At 60.6% G+C, this 15,633-nt stretch overlaps 2 protein-coding genes across 3 annotated transcripts in view; one reads left to right on the top strand and one right to left on the bottom strand.

The window, feature by feature from the left end:
• The first annotated feature begins 859 nt into the window (after positions 1-859).
• BRI3 (brain protein I3) lies at positions 860-7,847 on the top strand. Its single transcript, XM_043915309.1, has 3 exons — positions 860-1,194; positions 1,682-1,784; positions 7,445-7,847. The coding sequence occupies exons 1-3, from the start codon at positions 1,056-1,058 to the stop codon at positions 7,575-7,577; spliced, it is 375 nt and encodes a 124-aa protein (XP_043771244.1). The 5' UTR covers positions 860-1,055; the 3' UTR covers positions 7,578-7,847.
• Positions 7,848-9,174: 1,327 nt separating this feature from the next.
• BAIAP2L1 (BAR/IMD domain containing adaptor protein 2 like 1) overlaps positions 9,175-15,633 on the bottom strand; it is a 77,072-nt gene continuing 70,613 nt past the window's right edge. For both annotated transcript variants that reach the window (XM_043915307.1, XM_043915306.1), the window contains 2 exons: positions 10,131-10,168; positions 9,175-9,603 (listed from right to left, as the gene is read on the bottom strand). In XM_043915307.1, the coding sequence (XP_043771242.1) occupies positions 9,528-9,603; positions 10,131-10,168 (114 nt within the window). In that variant the 3' untranslated portion in view covers positions 9,175-9,527. The remainder of the gene's footprint in view (positions 9,604-10,130; positions 10,169-15,633) is intronic.

Here is a 15,633-nt window from a genome sequence, read left to right as displayed (position 1 = left end):
CAAGTTTAGTACCAAACTATTAAGCGCTGGTGTGCGACAGGCCCAGTGCTTCCGTGAGGTCGTGCGGCCGAGCGGCCTTGGCGGTCCCGTTTAGGTCCCTCCTCTCCTCTGAGCTGTCTCCGGACTGTGGACCGGGGGTCACTACTTCCCGGGTTGCTGGGAAGGCTGTGAACCCAGGAAGAGCAGGGGGCAGCGTCCGCCGTCCCCAACAGGGCAGTATCTGTGATCAGAGGCCACAACCCCATACATGACCGGCCTTGTCAAAAGAAAACCGAGGCGCTGGGCGCGAGCAGGCCCGGCTCGCCGCAGCTTCCACTGACCCTGAGCGCTGCCCGACCCCGACCCGAGTTGCTCCGGAGGCTGAGTCCCCGGCCCTCCGCCCCTGATGGCGACGACCAGCGGGCGGCCCGGAGACCCGAGTCGCCTGGCGGGCCTGGGGTCTCCGTCCTCCGAGATCAGGATCTGGCGCTGGGAGGGCGCTGCCGACAGGCCTTATAAGGTCACGGCGCTGGCGCGACGCCTCTGGGAGTCGTGCGTGTGCGTGTGTCGGGGGGTCTCCTCGGGGTGTGAGGCCCGAGGCCGCGGACGTGGAGTGGGGGCGCCCAGCGGGGAGGCGCGCTGGGTGTTCGTCGACAGGGCGGCCGAAGAGGGCGCGGCCCCTTTAAGCGCCTCCGGCCCCGTCCCCTGCGTCTCTTCCCGCCCCCTCGCCCCCGGGGGACGCCCAGCGGGGAGGTGCGCGGGGTCTCGGTTGACGAGCGGCCCGCGGGGCGGCCGAGGGAGGGCGCGGCCCCTTTAAGCGCCGCCGGCCCCGCCCCCCGCGCCTCCCCCCGCCCCCGCGGGAGCCGCGCCACGTGACCCGGGTCTTGTGACCGGCGGGGGAGGCGCGGGGGGAAGCCCGCGGCGCCCGCCTCCAGGGGCCCAGCCCCGCCGCTGCCGCCGCCGCCCGCGAGCCGCGGGTCCTGCCGCCGGGCTTCCGCACGTCCGAGTGAGCCGCAGCCGGGGGCGAGTCCGAGCGGGAGCGGGAGCCAAGCCGGGCGCGGGGGGCGCCGCCCGCCATGGACCACAAGCCCCTGCTGCAGGAGCGGCCGCCCGCCTACAACCTGGAGGCCGGCCAGGGCGAGTTCGCGTGCGCCCCGCACGGCTACGGCGCCATCGCCGCCGCCCCGCCGCCGCCCTACCCCTACCTCGTCACAGGTGCGCTGGGGCCGGGCCCGGGGCGCGGGCCGGGGGCCCGGGAGCGAACTTCGGGCGGAGTTCCGCCGCGACCTTTAACCCCGAAACCAACTTTTCTCCGGACGTGGCGGCGGCGGGGGGCGCGGTCGAGGGGAGACCCCGGGGTCCGGCGCGCGCAGGGGGTCGGGGACGGCGCCGCCCCGGGAAGAGGAAGTCGGGCCCCCGAATCTGGGCACCGCCCGAGCGCCCTGAGCCCACCTGCGGGGTCGCTCGCGCCCGGTTCGCCCTTCCTAGGAAGCACATCCATCTCTCTGTAGGTTTAACTTTATTAAGGAGACGCTGTCCACAAGTTAACGCTTAATTAAAGCTCATAGTGGGTACTTAGTGGACGCAGCTGTCGTACTGATTTTGAAAAGGATGCATTTGGGGGGGAGGGGGAGGGCAGGAGAAGTGGACCTCAGACCCTCTTTCCTCCCTGCCGTCTTCTCATGTGTCTTCCTGCCCACAGGGATACCCACCCACCACCCCAGGGTCTACAACATCCACAGTCGGAATGTCACCCGGTACCCTGCCAATTCCATCGTCGTGGTCGGAGGCTGCCCAGTCTGCAGGTATGTCCCAGGCCTGGGGGCTCCAGAAGCCACTAAGGACACGCTCAGAGCCTCATAAAGGCAGGATCTGGGGGAGACATGGTCAGTCTCCGGCGAAGCTGCTGACCTGCGCCGTGGAAGAGAGCGCGCCCGGTGGTCCTTGGGTCCGTACAGGGTTCATGTGGCAGAGGGGGCTGGGTGTCCGTCCCTCTCCCCCCGTTGTGTGCTTTTGGGCCATTGAGCCCCATGGGGATGGGATGCAGAAATGTCAGCAGTTGGACTGACCGCCTGCTGTCCCTGGTTCTGGGACTTGCAAGTTGGCTCTGCAGTTGCTTCTGGAAGGTGGCCAGAGGTTCCCTTTTCCCCGGGAAGGGTCCTGTTTGGAGAGATGGGCAGGAGGGCCCAGACTCAGGTGACCAGTGTCTTGGAGGAGCTGGAGGGCTGGGGGTGACGGGCAAGGGCCGCTCCATCCACATCCGGCTGGCAGCTGCACAAGGACAGGGACGCGGAGGTTCTTTGTTTGGGTGGGAGCGGTGTTTCATGTTCTCAAAGTCCAGCCGCCAGCATCTTCTGTTTTTATAGGGCCTGAGATGTAGCTAGTAGATGCTTGTCCTGAGGGTTCAAATTCCCTGCCCTTTGGTGGATTCCAGTGCATGGATGGTTCAGAAAGTCAGGGCAGACTTGGCCAGAACTGGCTTTTCCGTCTGCCAGGGGGCAGCCTGTGGGGGTGAGGGTGCGGAAGTTGGAGTTGGTGAGATGGAATTGAGAAACTCTGGTTTCCTTAGTTGCAAAAGTGTATCAGGCAGGCCCTGAGCAGCGTCCAAGGGAAGTTAATAGTTTGAGTCTTGGGCATCAGCCGTGTGGGGAGGACTGGAGGGCCAAGGAAGAAGGACTTCTAGAGATGGGGGCAGAACCTGACCCCCCCCCCCCCCCCCCCCCCCCGGAGCCAGCCACGTGCTTGCTGAGGGGGCGGTGGGCAATGGAGAGCCCTCTGGGCTGCGGTGGCCGGGGGACCCCAGATGGCAGACTTGAAAGAGGTGTGTCTTCTGACACAGCTGGTGACAGTCTGGCCTTTGGAGAACGTGAAGGGGGAAGGGAGACAACTGGCCGCCTCCAGAGCCGCTCCCTGCCCCGGGCACCTGTGGGCGGCAGAGCCGATCGGTTGGAGGCACGTGGATGGGCTTGGAGCGGGGAGGCGTGGCCCGGGAGGCTGGTCACATGCCGTGGGGCAGGGCAAGGGTCAAGGCTGGTCCTGGCCGAGAGGGCCATCGGGGGAAGTGGCACAGCGGGGTGGGGGGAGGGAACCGCCACGCTTGGCTTCCAGACGGGTCCTGGGCGCCCAGGTCCGTGGGTGCGGCTCAGCTGGGCGACTCCAGGGGCTTGTTTTGGGCATGAGGGGTCTCGAGCCATCTCCTAGTCAAAGGAGGGTGTCAGGCTGGCAGCCGCGGAGTCTGAGGAAGGCCCCCGGAGCGGAGCCCTCCAGCTGGGGTTTCGGCGTCCCGGTGCGGGGCCCAGCCGAGCCGGGCTCCCGTCCTGGCTGTGCCGGCGGGCCCAGTGCCCCATCTGGGCAGGGGGACGCTGGTGGATGCTCTGCCGTCTGGCTGGCCCTGGATGGAGGAGAGGAGACCAGCAGCGGGTCCTGGGGGCCGAGAATTCCCCCGGGGTGGGAGCCCGGCTCCCGCCCTCAGCCCCGTCCCTCTGCTCTTCTGGGGAGGGGTGTGGGCTCCGCGCTGGCGAAGGCTGGGGGCGTTGGGGGGGCCCTGCATCCGAAACAGGCTTCCTTCCTTGGGTTGGGGTCGCAGTCCTCCCGGCCTCTGGGCGGTGGGCGCAGCGAGAGGGGAGCACGTGTGCTGAAGACAAGTTTCAGGGCCCCGATCGGGCCTTACCCCCTCGCAGCCTCTGAGGTTCGTCCTCTGTGGCCCTGATGTCGCTGGAGGGCAGAGGGCAGCAGCTGGGCTTCTCTGTGGGCGGGGGCCAGGTGTGTCCAAGGAGCCTCTCAGCTGTCTGGGGAGTGGGTACCTCCAGGAGGCTGGGGAGGGTCCCCTGGGGACTGGCTGGCCTGTCTGGCGGCGGCAGTGGGTCGGGAGAGCTTGTCCTGTGACCGAGCTTCCTTCCTTACCAGCCGGCCCGTCTGCCCGCCCAGCCCGTCTGCCCTGGGAGCCTGGCAGCCATCTGCAGGAGTCACACGTCCGTGATTCCCCGAGCGAGGCCAGTGCCACTGGGCCCTCTGCCACCATCGGAGCCCCCGTGGGTAGCCTGACCCTGTCTTCCCTTTTTAGCAGCAGCAAATGGGCGCGCGCGCTCCACCCCTGGCCGCTGTGGGCCGGGCACTGCCTGGCCCAGGCCTCAGCCCTGTCTGAGGCGGTCCTGCCCTGTTGCGGGGCCTATCCCAGGCCGTGGGATGGGGAGGTGGGGCTGCAGGGGGCGGGCCTGTGCAGAGGGCCCTGGCTTGGTGTGGAGGCCGGAGGTGCATCCAGGCCCAGGGTCCTGCTGGGTGCCGCCGGGTGTTGGTCCTGGGGTGACCAGGGGGATGCGGGGGCTCTGGGGTGGCCGGGGTCTTGGAAGCCGAGACGGGCGTGCAGGGGTCAGATGCTGTCCGCAGGCCAGGGCAGCGAGGGGGCCGGTGCCCCAGCCTCCCTTGCCCAGGGGGCATCCCCAGTCTGAGCCCAGCCCTGACCACAGCGGGCAGGGTGCGCAGAGCTTCTGGGGCATCTAGCCCCATCCTGGGACATCCATCCTGGACTGAGCCTGGTGTCCCCTGATCCCCTGCGGGCCTCCGGCTTCATGGGTCCCCCGCCCCCTCCGGAGGCCCTGAGACCCATCCTCGGGGGAGGCCTGCTTGGAGTGGGGCCCTAGGACCCCGGGTGGGGCACGTGTGTCCTGAGGGGACGAGACGTGACCTGGTCTCTGAAGGGGGCTGCCAGTGCTTTGGGGCACCCTGCCGTGTCCCCACCTGGCTACGGGCTCACAGCTCCTGGAGGAGGCGGAGTCCTCTGGCCCCTGCCCAGGAAGCTGGTCTGGTGCTGCTTGGGCTGCTCCTGCCGCTGGGGCACAGAGGGCGGGGGGCGCAGAGGGCGGGGGCCCTGGCCGGGTCTGGGCTGCTTGCAGCCCCACCAGGTTCTGGTCCAGCTTCCTGGGGAGGGGGCCCCACCTGGCCGAGCGCCCAGCTTCTCCGTGAGGTCAGAGGCAGCGAGATGCGTGTGTTTAGAGTTGGCTCCCTGATTTCTCCAGCTTCCGTATCTTCCTCACCCCCGTTGCAGAGGAACATGGACGGGGCCTTGCTCAGTTGGGATTCAGAGCCAGGTGGTAAAGAGCTGAGCTGATGGGGGCTCCTGAGGGGCTTGGAGAAGGAGCGGCCAGGTTGCTCAGGAGGGGCTGGCAGGATGGGCGGGGGGCCCACAGGGACTGGGTGGTTTGTACCCTGGGCTTCTTGCCACGTCAGGGTCGGCCTAGAGACCAGCCTGAGTTTTTCAGTGTAAAAGATTCTGGGTTTTTAAAAAGAGTCAATCACAGCCACCCTGCTTTTGCGGCCCAGGCAGGCAGCACGCATCGTCAGAGGTGAACGTTTCTGCAGCAGGACGCACACGTTCCCGTGGAGTGGACACGTTAGGACTGTAAACGGCCGCATGGTAGTTGAGGTCACGGTGGCTGCCGGTTGAGTTTGTTACCAACTTTGTTAAAAAGTCCCGCTTTCAGAGCCCTTGGTGTTTGAGGCTGTAGCTCAGAGGTGTGGGCCCAGGGCACAGGTGAGGGTCAGAGGCCCCTGGTCCCTGGGGCTGTGGGGCGGGGTCAGGTCTGGTTGTGAGCCTCGCCTCGCTTCCTGCCCGAGGGGAGCGGCTCGACTCCTCCCGAGACCCGGGGTGGCCTGGCCGCCCTCTGCAGGGGGTGAGGCAGCTCTTGCCATCAAACCCGGACTCCCACCAAGGGCGTGGGAAGGGTTGCCGCTCTGCTCCGGCTGGAGAGAGGGAAAGATCTGCACAGAAAAAGCCGCGGTTGGCGGGCTGAGGCGCGCGGGGTGGGCTGTCGGGCCTCGTGGGCTGGGGCGCGGTGTCTGCCCTCAGGCCGCCGAGGGCCCCACGAGAGCCCGCCCCTGTGCGGTGTAGACCGGGTCTGGGTCTGGGTGGGCAGTTAGGGGGGTGGGGCTGCTGCCGTTTGACCCCAGAGGCCAGGAGACGTGCCAGGGGGCTGCCCGTGTGGACGAGGCACCAGGCTGCGGGCCAGCCTTGCCCCTGCGCCAGGGGAGGTGGACGCCGCGAGGCTCCTCCAGCCTGGGTGCCCCTCAGCGCGCCCTCCCGGCGAATCCTGGAGCCCCCGGGGGATGCATTGGGTTCTAGGCTGTGCCTCTTTGCAGTCTGGGCCTTCGGTGAGACGGCAGGGCGTCCAGCCTGGGTGGGGCTCGGGGAGTGTCTGTGGGTGACCCTGGGGGGCAGGCCTCTCCTGAAAGGTCTCAGCTGGTGCGGCTGACCCAGCCGGGAGGCCTGGGGCCCTTGTCCCCTGCTTCCCCCTTGGATGTTCTGACTGAGGGCTGTGCCCTGGGGTTTGGCCCCACGTAGAGAAGGTGGGGTAGGTGCCCCCTGGCCCCCCTCCAGTGGCCTGAGGGGCGTGGCCGCCCGCCGGCCTGTCCCATGCCAAGTGGAGCCCTGGCGGTGGCAGCACCCCCCACCCCCTGCAGCCTCATGCTTCCTCCGCGGGGGTCCTGCCTCCTGGGCTGCGGGCCTGGAGCCGGGCAGGTGCGGTCTGGGCGGGCCGGGGCTCAGAGGTGTGGTGACAGCCTAGTGCAGCCCCTTGGGGCAGGCCTGGCCCGCGGGCGGCTTTGCTGCCCAGCTTCTCGGACCTTTCCTGAACTCAGCTAGGGCCTCCAGGGGAGGGCCGAGAACCTCAGGGGTTCCCCGAGAACCCCCGTTTGACTTTCCGCAGTGTCACAGGGCTGCTGGGGCTTCAGGAAGATGGGGGAGGGCGTGGGGTGGGGTGGGTCCCGGTTCTCCCGCAGCTCCGGGGTGGGAGGGAAGTGGTTCTGGGGCTGGGGGCTGGCGTCGGGGGTCTCACTTCAGCCGTGAGGGCGTGTGGCAGCTCCTCTACCCGCCTCAGGGGCCTTGGAAAAGGACTCTGGCCCTGGGCGGTGACCTCTTGGGGATGTGGTTGGGGGCTGGCCCCTCGCGGTCCGGGAGGTCTCAGACTGGGCATGTGGAGGGTTAATGTGACTTTTTCCAGGGAGGAGCTTTGAGATCAAACCTCCCAAGGTAAGTGACATGGTGTGAACCTGGGTGATCTCAGGCTTTCACTGAAACCTGCTGCCCCCTCCTCCCACCAGTAAAAACCCCACAGAATCCAAACTATCACTATTCTTGGAATTTTCCTCTAGGGAATGGAAAAATAAGTCTAAAACTTTCCAACGGTGGGAAAAAATACTGTAAAGTGACTTGGGTCTTGTGTTCTTGGCCATGTAAGTGTCTATAGGAACTGGCTGTGTTCTTGGCCATGTAAGTGTCTACAGGAACCGGCCTTTGCTGCCTGTTCTGAGCGCTTTTCTCTGCAGCTGCCCCCGGCGTCCCCTCCACGAGCGGCGCCCGGCCCCGGAGGTGCCCAGGCCGCGGGCTTGGTTGCTGCAGAGGGTGGGGGCACCTCGGGGTGGCCTCAGGCCCGCGAGGGCCCTGACCCGCGTGCCCGCTCTGTCTCCGCAGGGTCGGGGTTCTGGAGGACTCGTTCACCTTCCTGGGCATCTTCTTGGCCATCGTCTTGTTCCCCTTTGGGTTCATCTGCTGTTTCGCCTTGAGGAAGCGAAGATGCCCCAACTGTGGAGCCAACTTCACTTAAAGGGAACACCACACCTGGCTTTCCCACACCCAGCTATCTTTTTCTAATGTAAATGTCGTGTACAATAGCTTTATTTGATGAAGCTTCAGGACTGTTTTGTAAAGTGAGGCGGGTGGACGGGGCGGGCGAGGGGCACGGGTCGGAGTGAGGACACGGGCGGCTCTGTTCCCGGCTGAACGAAGCTCAATAAAGTGCTGCTTTTATTTTTCGCAGTCTTCAATTTGAGAAAGGTGAGAAATACTGTTTTAAATAAATGAGATCCATACCGTTGTTCACCTGGTTTTGCTTCTTCAGTGTGTGCACGCTGTCACCAAGTTTTGTTACGGAAAACACACAGGCGCGCCTCTCCGGCCCTAACCCCCCCAACACCACGCAGTTCGGGCGACCTTCCCTTACACAGCTCCAAGAATGTGCCTGTTTTCAAGTTTTTATTCTTAGAACGAAGCCTGATACCTTGACATTCGCAGAGCACGCGCCCCATGCCCAGGATCCACCGCCCGGCCTCCGTCCTGTGAGCAGGGCGGTGTGCGTGGCCTGGTGACCCCAGGACCCAAGACCCCCGCGCCGCAGCCTCACAGTCACACGACCCCCGGAGCGGGTGCGGGACCCCTGCCCCTTCCCCTGACTCACGAGCCTCCAGAGCCTGCCCCCACGGTGGGAAGGAACTGGCCCCGGGACAGACCCGAGTGTCGTCTTCGCTGGCGGACGCGGCTGCTGCTGCAGGACAGTGGCCCCAGACCCGCCACCGAGGGGTCGCCCGCGTGGCCCACTGGCCGGGGGACAGGACCAGCCCCGGGAGCGCCACGCCCCACGCTGTTTACCTGCCCTCAGTGGTTCTCGTGCTTAGAAAAGAAGGACATCACAGCCGAACCGAAAGCTGGCACCAGGAGCGAGACCCCCACGCGGTGCCGGCCTGCGTGTGTTTTCGCCCCTCGTCCCCTCCAGATGGCGCTGGCCCGCAGCAGAGACCGGCCCAGCACCGCTCTGACTCCCTGCCGAGGCCCAGCGCAGGGTGGGGCTGGGCTGAAATGCTCCCCCCGCCCGGCACCCAGGGGTCCTCCTGGCTTCATGCGGGCTGCTGGGCGTCTCCGTGCCCGACTGAAAAGGAGAGAAACTTGCATCCCGAGAGGGTTCAGAGTAAACGGTGCTGGAGGCGACTTTGGTCGACTAGCGTAGCGAGAGGCGACTGGTCCCGCCCGTGGAGTCTCCCCAGGAAGGTGCCGGCCTGTGAGCCAGGACCCCGTGAGGCACGTGAGCCTGGCGGGTTTCCTCGGGTCATCCTAGTGAGGTCACTCAGCCCCAGGCTCAGTCCCTCTGAGAACTACTCAAGTACTAAGACCCGGCTATGACAGGGCCAGGCGGATCTCAGGGCTCTAGAGCTGTCTTAAGTCACGAGAACCTGTGGGATGCTTCATCTTGGCTAGGGCTATAGTAAACAAATTTTGAAGTTAAATAAGTGTTATACAATATTCTCATAATTTATATTGCTTAAGATTATTTGCATGCTAGGATGCAAATTTACATAGTATCTTCTTCATAATGCTATTTAAGAGCACATGCCTTATAAAACTGTGATCTCATTTGCATTTGGGTGCAGAAAGCCAGTCACAAAAGCATCCACTATCCCTTACTCTGGCTATTAAAAAAAAAAATCAGAACATTAAACAAAAAGTGATACAATAAGGATTGGAACCAAATTTACTATTTTCTAACAGAATAGGGAAAAACTTGTAAATGATTGAGTTGTAACTAAACTGATTTATCTTAAAGAAATGTGTAAACCCAACTATGTTAACTTAGAAAATGTGTTGATTTGCTCAAGTGGAATACACACAGAATCAGACGCTCTCTGGAGAAGTTTTACAACCGGATGGCGCTTGTCACACACAAATGTATCGTTTCCCAAGCGAGAGCCCAGCGGGGAACCAGGAGAACGTTGGGGCCGCCTTCTCATCGGATGATGGGCGCTGAGCGGTCATTCGTCACCGTCGGGCGGAGTTTCACAGTAGCAAAGGGGTTCTCTCCACTGTAGGGGGTGGGGCAGGAAAAATGTTGGCAGAAATACGCCAAGATGGGTTTGATTTGAAAACAGCCAGTGACTACCCTTGTTCTGTAACATACACTTCTATAAATTTCAGGCGTTTTCTGAACATTATAAAGTTCCGTTCTGGGATGGTTCTCTCCCCACCGCCTGTTGTAAGCACTGATTGTTTTGGACTCGGAGGGGACTGATCCCAAGGCCTCAGGCCTGTGGGGTCCTCTGGGGCTGGGGGCTGGGCACTGGATGGGCTTGCTTCTGCCTTGATCCAGAGGGAGGGCCCATCCTGGAAGGCTGTCCTACCACGACCCTCCCCCGCACCCGAGGCAGGACCACGGAGAGGAGGGCGCCCCTCTGTCGGCAGGGGTACTTCCCTGGCGGTCAGTGGTTAGGACTCAGCACTATCACTGCCAAGGGGCCCAAGGTCAGTCCCTGGTCTGGAACTAAGGTTCAGTGAGCCCAGGCCCCCAGGGATGAACCGGAGGGAGAGGCCCTTGGGGAGGAAGTTAACTTACCTGAGGAAAGGAGGCTTTGCAAACCCATTTGCATTATTCTGTGGGAAAGAGAAAGAGGACATTTATGGAAGGCTCAAGAAATCGGGAAGTTTGCAGTAAGACCTGAGGGTATGGACATCTGAAGCCCACGGCTGCTGAAAGTGCAGAGAGCTCCGGATAGTCTCCATTCACTGGGGAGGAGACATTAAATTCCCCCGGAGGAATCGGGGCGAGAATGGGAGAAGCTGGGGAGCCTGGCGCTGGCCCTCACGAGTACGGGTGTGTCCAGCAGGAGGGCGCGGGGGCGCTGCTGCTCGCCTGGTCTGTCCAGGTGAGGATTGGCGGCCGCGAGTGGCTTCCGGGAGCCTGGTCCTCACAGATGCTGTGAGGAGCATGAAGTCAGAAGGAAACTTGTTGGGTTTCGGTGCACACAGACTGCTGCCAACTGCCAGAGACCTGAGCTTGTAGGGAGTCCCGCCGGCGCGGGGGTCGGGGCAGACGGAGCAGCACAGGCGCCGTCTCCACCTTGGGGAATCGCCCAGCCTCCGGCTCCCGGGGCTTGGGTCCGGCATGGCCAGGGGCCAGGTGAGGGCCTGTCCTCGCCCCCCAGACCTCTGCTCCGGCTGCCGCACAGGCTCGCTGTCGGAGCTGGCCGCCCAGGAGGGGGCAGTGTCACGCCATATGACCAGCGCTCCCTGGGGACGCTCTGTGCCGCGCTGGACATACAGACCCTCGAGGCGGAGGGAGCCTGGGGGCCCAGGGCTGCTTCTGACCTGTGCCTGCGGGTCTGGGCCTCTGAACACACCTTGGCCTGGACCCGGGGCCACCCAGCTCATCCTGAGGGGGCACCCCGCCACCAGGACAGTCAGCCTGGCACCCCAATTCCCTGTCTCCCCTTCGGAGGGGGAAGCCCAGAGCAGCTGCCTCGCTTGTCAGCACGACCCCAGGCCTGTCTCCACAGGGCTGTCCCCGCAGGGCACGCCCAGCAGGCCTCGGCATAGGCTGTTCCTGTGTTACAGGGGGATGGAGGGCTCATTTGCGATTCTACAGACATTCCCTGATGTCCGTGTGCAGCCCCATGCGTGCTCAGGGCGCCCAGCGGGGAGCCGAGTCCCGGCTGTGGCTCAGGGGCGGTAGGGGTGTCCTCCCACCCGGGAAGCCTTCTTCCTGCCTGTCCCCGGGGCAGGACACGCCCCCCTCCCTCTTCTGTGCACCCTCGTCTTGGAGAGGGCCCCTGCTTGCTGAACGTCCGTGCCCCCGCTGCCCTCGAGGCAGAAACCTTGGAGCTCAGCTGAACTGTGAACTGAGCCTCGAGAAATAGACGGTGAAGGACATGCATCCGAGTCCAGCCCTGGTGGGGAAGTGGTGAGAAGTAACAGCTCGTGCCACGAGGAAGGACGGCAAAACGACTCTTTAAGAGGCCGCCTGAAGCCACCGGCGCTGGTGCGCGGCCCGTGCCCCCTTGAGCCCGCTCCGGTTGGTACAAGCAGCACAGACAGGGGGCACCGAGGCACTCGGCGGGTGCTGGCAGCACCCGGTCCCAATAGCAGGGCCGTCAGGCGGGGCATTCTCTGCCACAAAAATCACATCACATAAAAAGCAGCAATGCTTTCTTAGCTCAGTCTCCCAAGGCAATAGAAGTAAAAGCAAAAACAAAACAAACGGGACCTAATCCTACTTACATGCTTTTTGCACAGCAAAGGAAACCATCAACAAAGCGGAAAGACAACCTACGGTCTGGGAGAAGGATTTTGCAAATGATTTTGTCAACAAAAGCTTGCCTTCTGAAATATACATATAGCTCATACAAGTGAAAGTGTTAACCGCTCAATTGTGTCCAACTCTTTGCGACCCTATGGACTAAAGGCTGCCAGGCTTCTGTCCATGGAATTTTCTGGGCAAGAATACTGGAGTGGGTAGCCATTTCCTTCTCCAGGGGATCTTCCTGATCAAGGGATCGAACCCAGGTCTCCTGCATTGCAGGTGGATTCTTTACTGTCTGAGCCACTTACCTGGCTAGCTTGTACAATGCAGTAACAAAATCAACCCAATCCAAAGGTGGACAGAAGACTTATCCAGAGAAGACACACATGGCCAACAGGCACATGAAAAGGTGCTCAACATCACTGATTACTGGGCTTCCCCGGTGGCTCAGAGGTTAAAGGCGTCTGCCTCCAATGCGGGAGACCAGGGTTCAATCCCTGGGTCGGGAAGATCCCCTGGAGAAGGAAATGGTAACCCACTCCAGTATTCTTGCCTGGAGAATCCCATGGATGGAGGAGCCTGGTGGGCTACAGTCCACGGGGTCTCAAGGAGTCAGACATGGCACCCTGATTACTAGGGAAATGCAAATCCAAGCTGCGAGGAGGTACGACCCTCCCGCCCACTAGAATAATCATTGTTAAAATGCCTACAAATAACAAACGTTGGAGAGGGTGCAGGGAAAGGGGAGTCCGCCTACACTGCTGGTGGGGATGTAAAATGGTGCAGTCACTGTGGAGAATAGTGTGGAGGGTCCTTAAAAAACTGAAAACAGACTTGCCCTCTGATCCAGCAATTGCGCCCTTGGGCTTATGTCCAGATAAGAATGTAATTCAAACAGCTGCATGCACCCCAGTGCCCTCAGAGGCCCTATTCAAGCAGCCAGGACACGGCAGCTGGGAGGCAGCCACCGGGGGTACCCTAGGCTTCCCGGTGTTCAAACAAAACTACCTGTAACTGATGGCGCTTGGTGGTTGTGTGTGTGCAAAATCTACACGTAATCGTGTCGAGCTGCTGTGCCAGCTTCCGTGGACCCCAACGTTTGGCTGAGATAGAGCCTGGTTTTCTGCAGTGTTATCAGCTGCTGTAAACAGCTTAGGGAAGATGAACTACCAGCCCTGCCAGGCATGAGAACCTCTGAGATACGGAATCCCAGGGCTGAGGCTCCAGCCCTCGTGCTCCTGGACGGGCCTGTTGTGGGACCTGCTCCTTGACATCACCTTCCAGATTGGTTTCTACATGGAATCTCGTGGTCGTTCGGGTGAGCTCTACCTGGCTGTCCCATGTGGCGGCTGCTCACCGTGTGACTAGATTAAAATGGTTCTGGCACATTTCTGTCCGACCCGTCAACTCTCTGGGTGCTTTACTGATGCACAGGTGACTTGACCCTATGCCTCCTGTCTTTGCAAGAGGCCACCAGGACCCGGTCCCCAGGGGCTCTCCTGCAGGCAGCACCGGTTATCTGTCCGCCCCGCAGCTTGACTGCGGCTCTGACCCGGTACGGATGAGATGCAGGAGCTCCTCTCATAGACAGGACAGGGCGGGCAGAGGCGGTGGTGTCGAAGGCTGTGACGGAGGTGCACTTTCGTCTCCGGCAGTTTGCAGAGGATCGTGAAATACTACTTCCCAAGATAAAGCGATAGAGATGGAATAGGAATCAGCCGTCACCCAGTCACCAGACCCTGTGCCGCCGCCTGCGAGGCCTTGGGTTTCTTCAGAGCTCTTCCTCCAGGACTCAGCTCACGTGCTCGCCCCCAGGAAGCCACTTTGGATGCCCCACCCTGGAGCTGGAGCCCTCCCCGCCTCCTGCCTCTACACCTCCTCCACGGCCTCTTCATCACTGCTCCCTGGACTGGACTTCTGGGTTGGTTTGCTTCCCTGGAGCCTGGAGCAGGCCTGGACTGTAACCAGCTCGTCAATAAACGCTCCCCGGACGAGGCCAGTGTGACCTGCAGGCCCTCTTCACAAGCTGTGCCTTCAGGTGCCCACTGACCGTGTCTACCAAAGGTTTCAGCTGGTCAGCGGAGTCCGATGCCGTGGAAATGTTCACTGCTAACGTTGCTGTGACCTCACTGTAGGTATCAACTCTATGCCTGTTCCCTTTTCATGGAAGGTTTCGCTTATCATGAAGGGAAGTGTTCATCAACATTCATTATTCTGACATCTGCAAAACCAGCAACAACTAATCACCATGGGAACTCACACAAGGAGGGCATTTTCATTAGATAGGTAGGGCTGTTAAATGTTCTTCCAAGAAATCAAAAATTAAAGGCCACTAATTATAATAAAATCAAAGACTGAAAAAGGCCTTCCGGCCTGCGAGACAGAAATAAGGGGGCCTGACCTGAGTTGCCAGGGCTGTGCTGGCCTCACAGAATGAGTTAGGAGTTCTCTCCTCTTCACTTTTAAGGACAGTTGGAGCAGGTCTGGCATTCCTTCTTCTTTGAATGTTTCATAGGATTCACCAGTGAAGCCATCGGGTTTCAGGCTTTGTTGGGAGACCTTGTTACTGACTTGAAGGTGACAGGACACGGTGGAGAGGGGGCTTCTGCCTGGGGGCTGCCAGGACCACATGGACGGGAGCCCAGGGGGTGAGCTTAGGCCCCACACCCGGTCCTGGCGGGAGGGCGACAGCTCCCACAAGGACCTGCCATGGGGGGAGGCGGCCACAGGACACCCTGGGCCTTGGGAGAGAGATGTGCTGAAGGCTCTTCTGCTCCAGGAAGTGGAAGGAATAAAAAGGTGGGCGCGGTGTACAAGGCTCCCCAGCTGGTCCTCGCGCTTTTCAAGACAGCCTCCTGGTTCTGACAGTCTGTTATGGTCCAGCCAACAGGGAGATAAAGTTAGAGCTCATTTAAACTGCCAAATGCTTAATAATGAATATCACTGCAGACTGTGCTGACATCTAAAGCCAGGATTTTTTTTCACTATCCATTCAGTGTGGTGAGAACCACACTGATGCCGTCTTCATTGAGCTTCATCCACGTGGTAAAAAAACTGAAAGTTAAAACATGTTTTCTTCTGAATTCAGTGCTGTTAGCTAAAATGTGTTCTCATTTATAATTCCAGTGTTAGCTATGATTTTAGGGCAAGATTCTTTTACCTTAAAAGGCAGTATAGAGGCAGACCTCATTTTATTGCACTTGACTGTGCTTCACAGATACTGTTTTCTTTTCCTTACAAATGGAAGGTTTGTGGCAAGTCTGTTGGCATCATTTTTCCAATGGCATTGGCTCAATTCATGTCTCTGTGTCACATTTGCAATATTTCAGGCTTTTCATTATTATCATAGTCATCGTGACCACTGATTGGTGCTCTTTGGTGTCACTACTACGATTCACTGAAACTCAGCTAATTGGCATTTTTTATCAATAAAATATTTTAAAATTATTATTTATTTTTAGACACAATGCTATCACATGCCTAATAGACTACAGTGTATGTAAACATAACTCTCACATGCACTGGGAAACCAGAAAGTTCATGTGACTTGCTTTATCGAGATGGTCTGGAAACTAACCCATTGCATCTGAGGTCTGCTTGTGCAACCTTTATCAAGTCACAGAGCCGGGTGGTCATTATCATCAATGGTCATCATCACAGAAGGAAACCACCAGACTGGACCACAGGTGGACTGGCCACCACCACAGATGAAATGCTCCCGCCACACAAAACCAGCCAACAAACCACAATGGCAGCAGATTCTGACCCCAGGCTGGAAACAAGGGAAAAAGGGGAACTCAATAAAGGACACCATGTGGAT

The sequence above is a fragment of the Cervus elaphus genome, chromosome 10, assembly GCF_910594005.1.
Source record: "Cervus elaphus chromosome 10, mCerEla1.1, whole genome shotgun sequence".
Lineage (NCBI taxonomy): Eukaryota > Metazoa > Chordata > Mammalia > Artiodactyla > Cervidae > Cervus > Cervus elaphus.
Note: the sequence above shows the minus strand (reverse complement) of the source record. Positions and strands in the feature narration are given on the sequence as shown.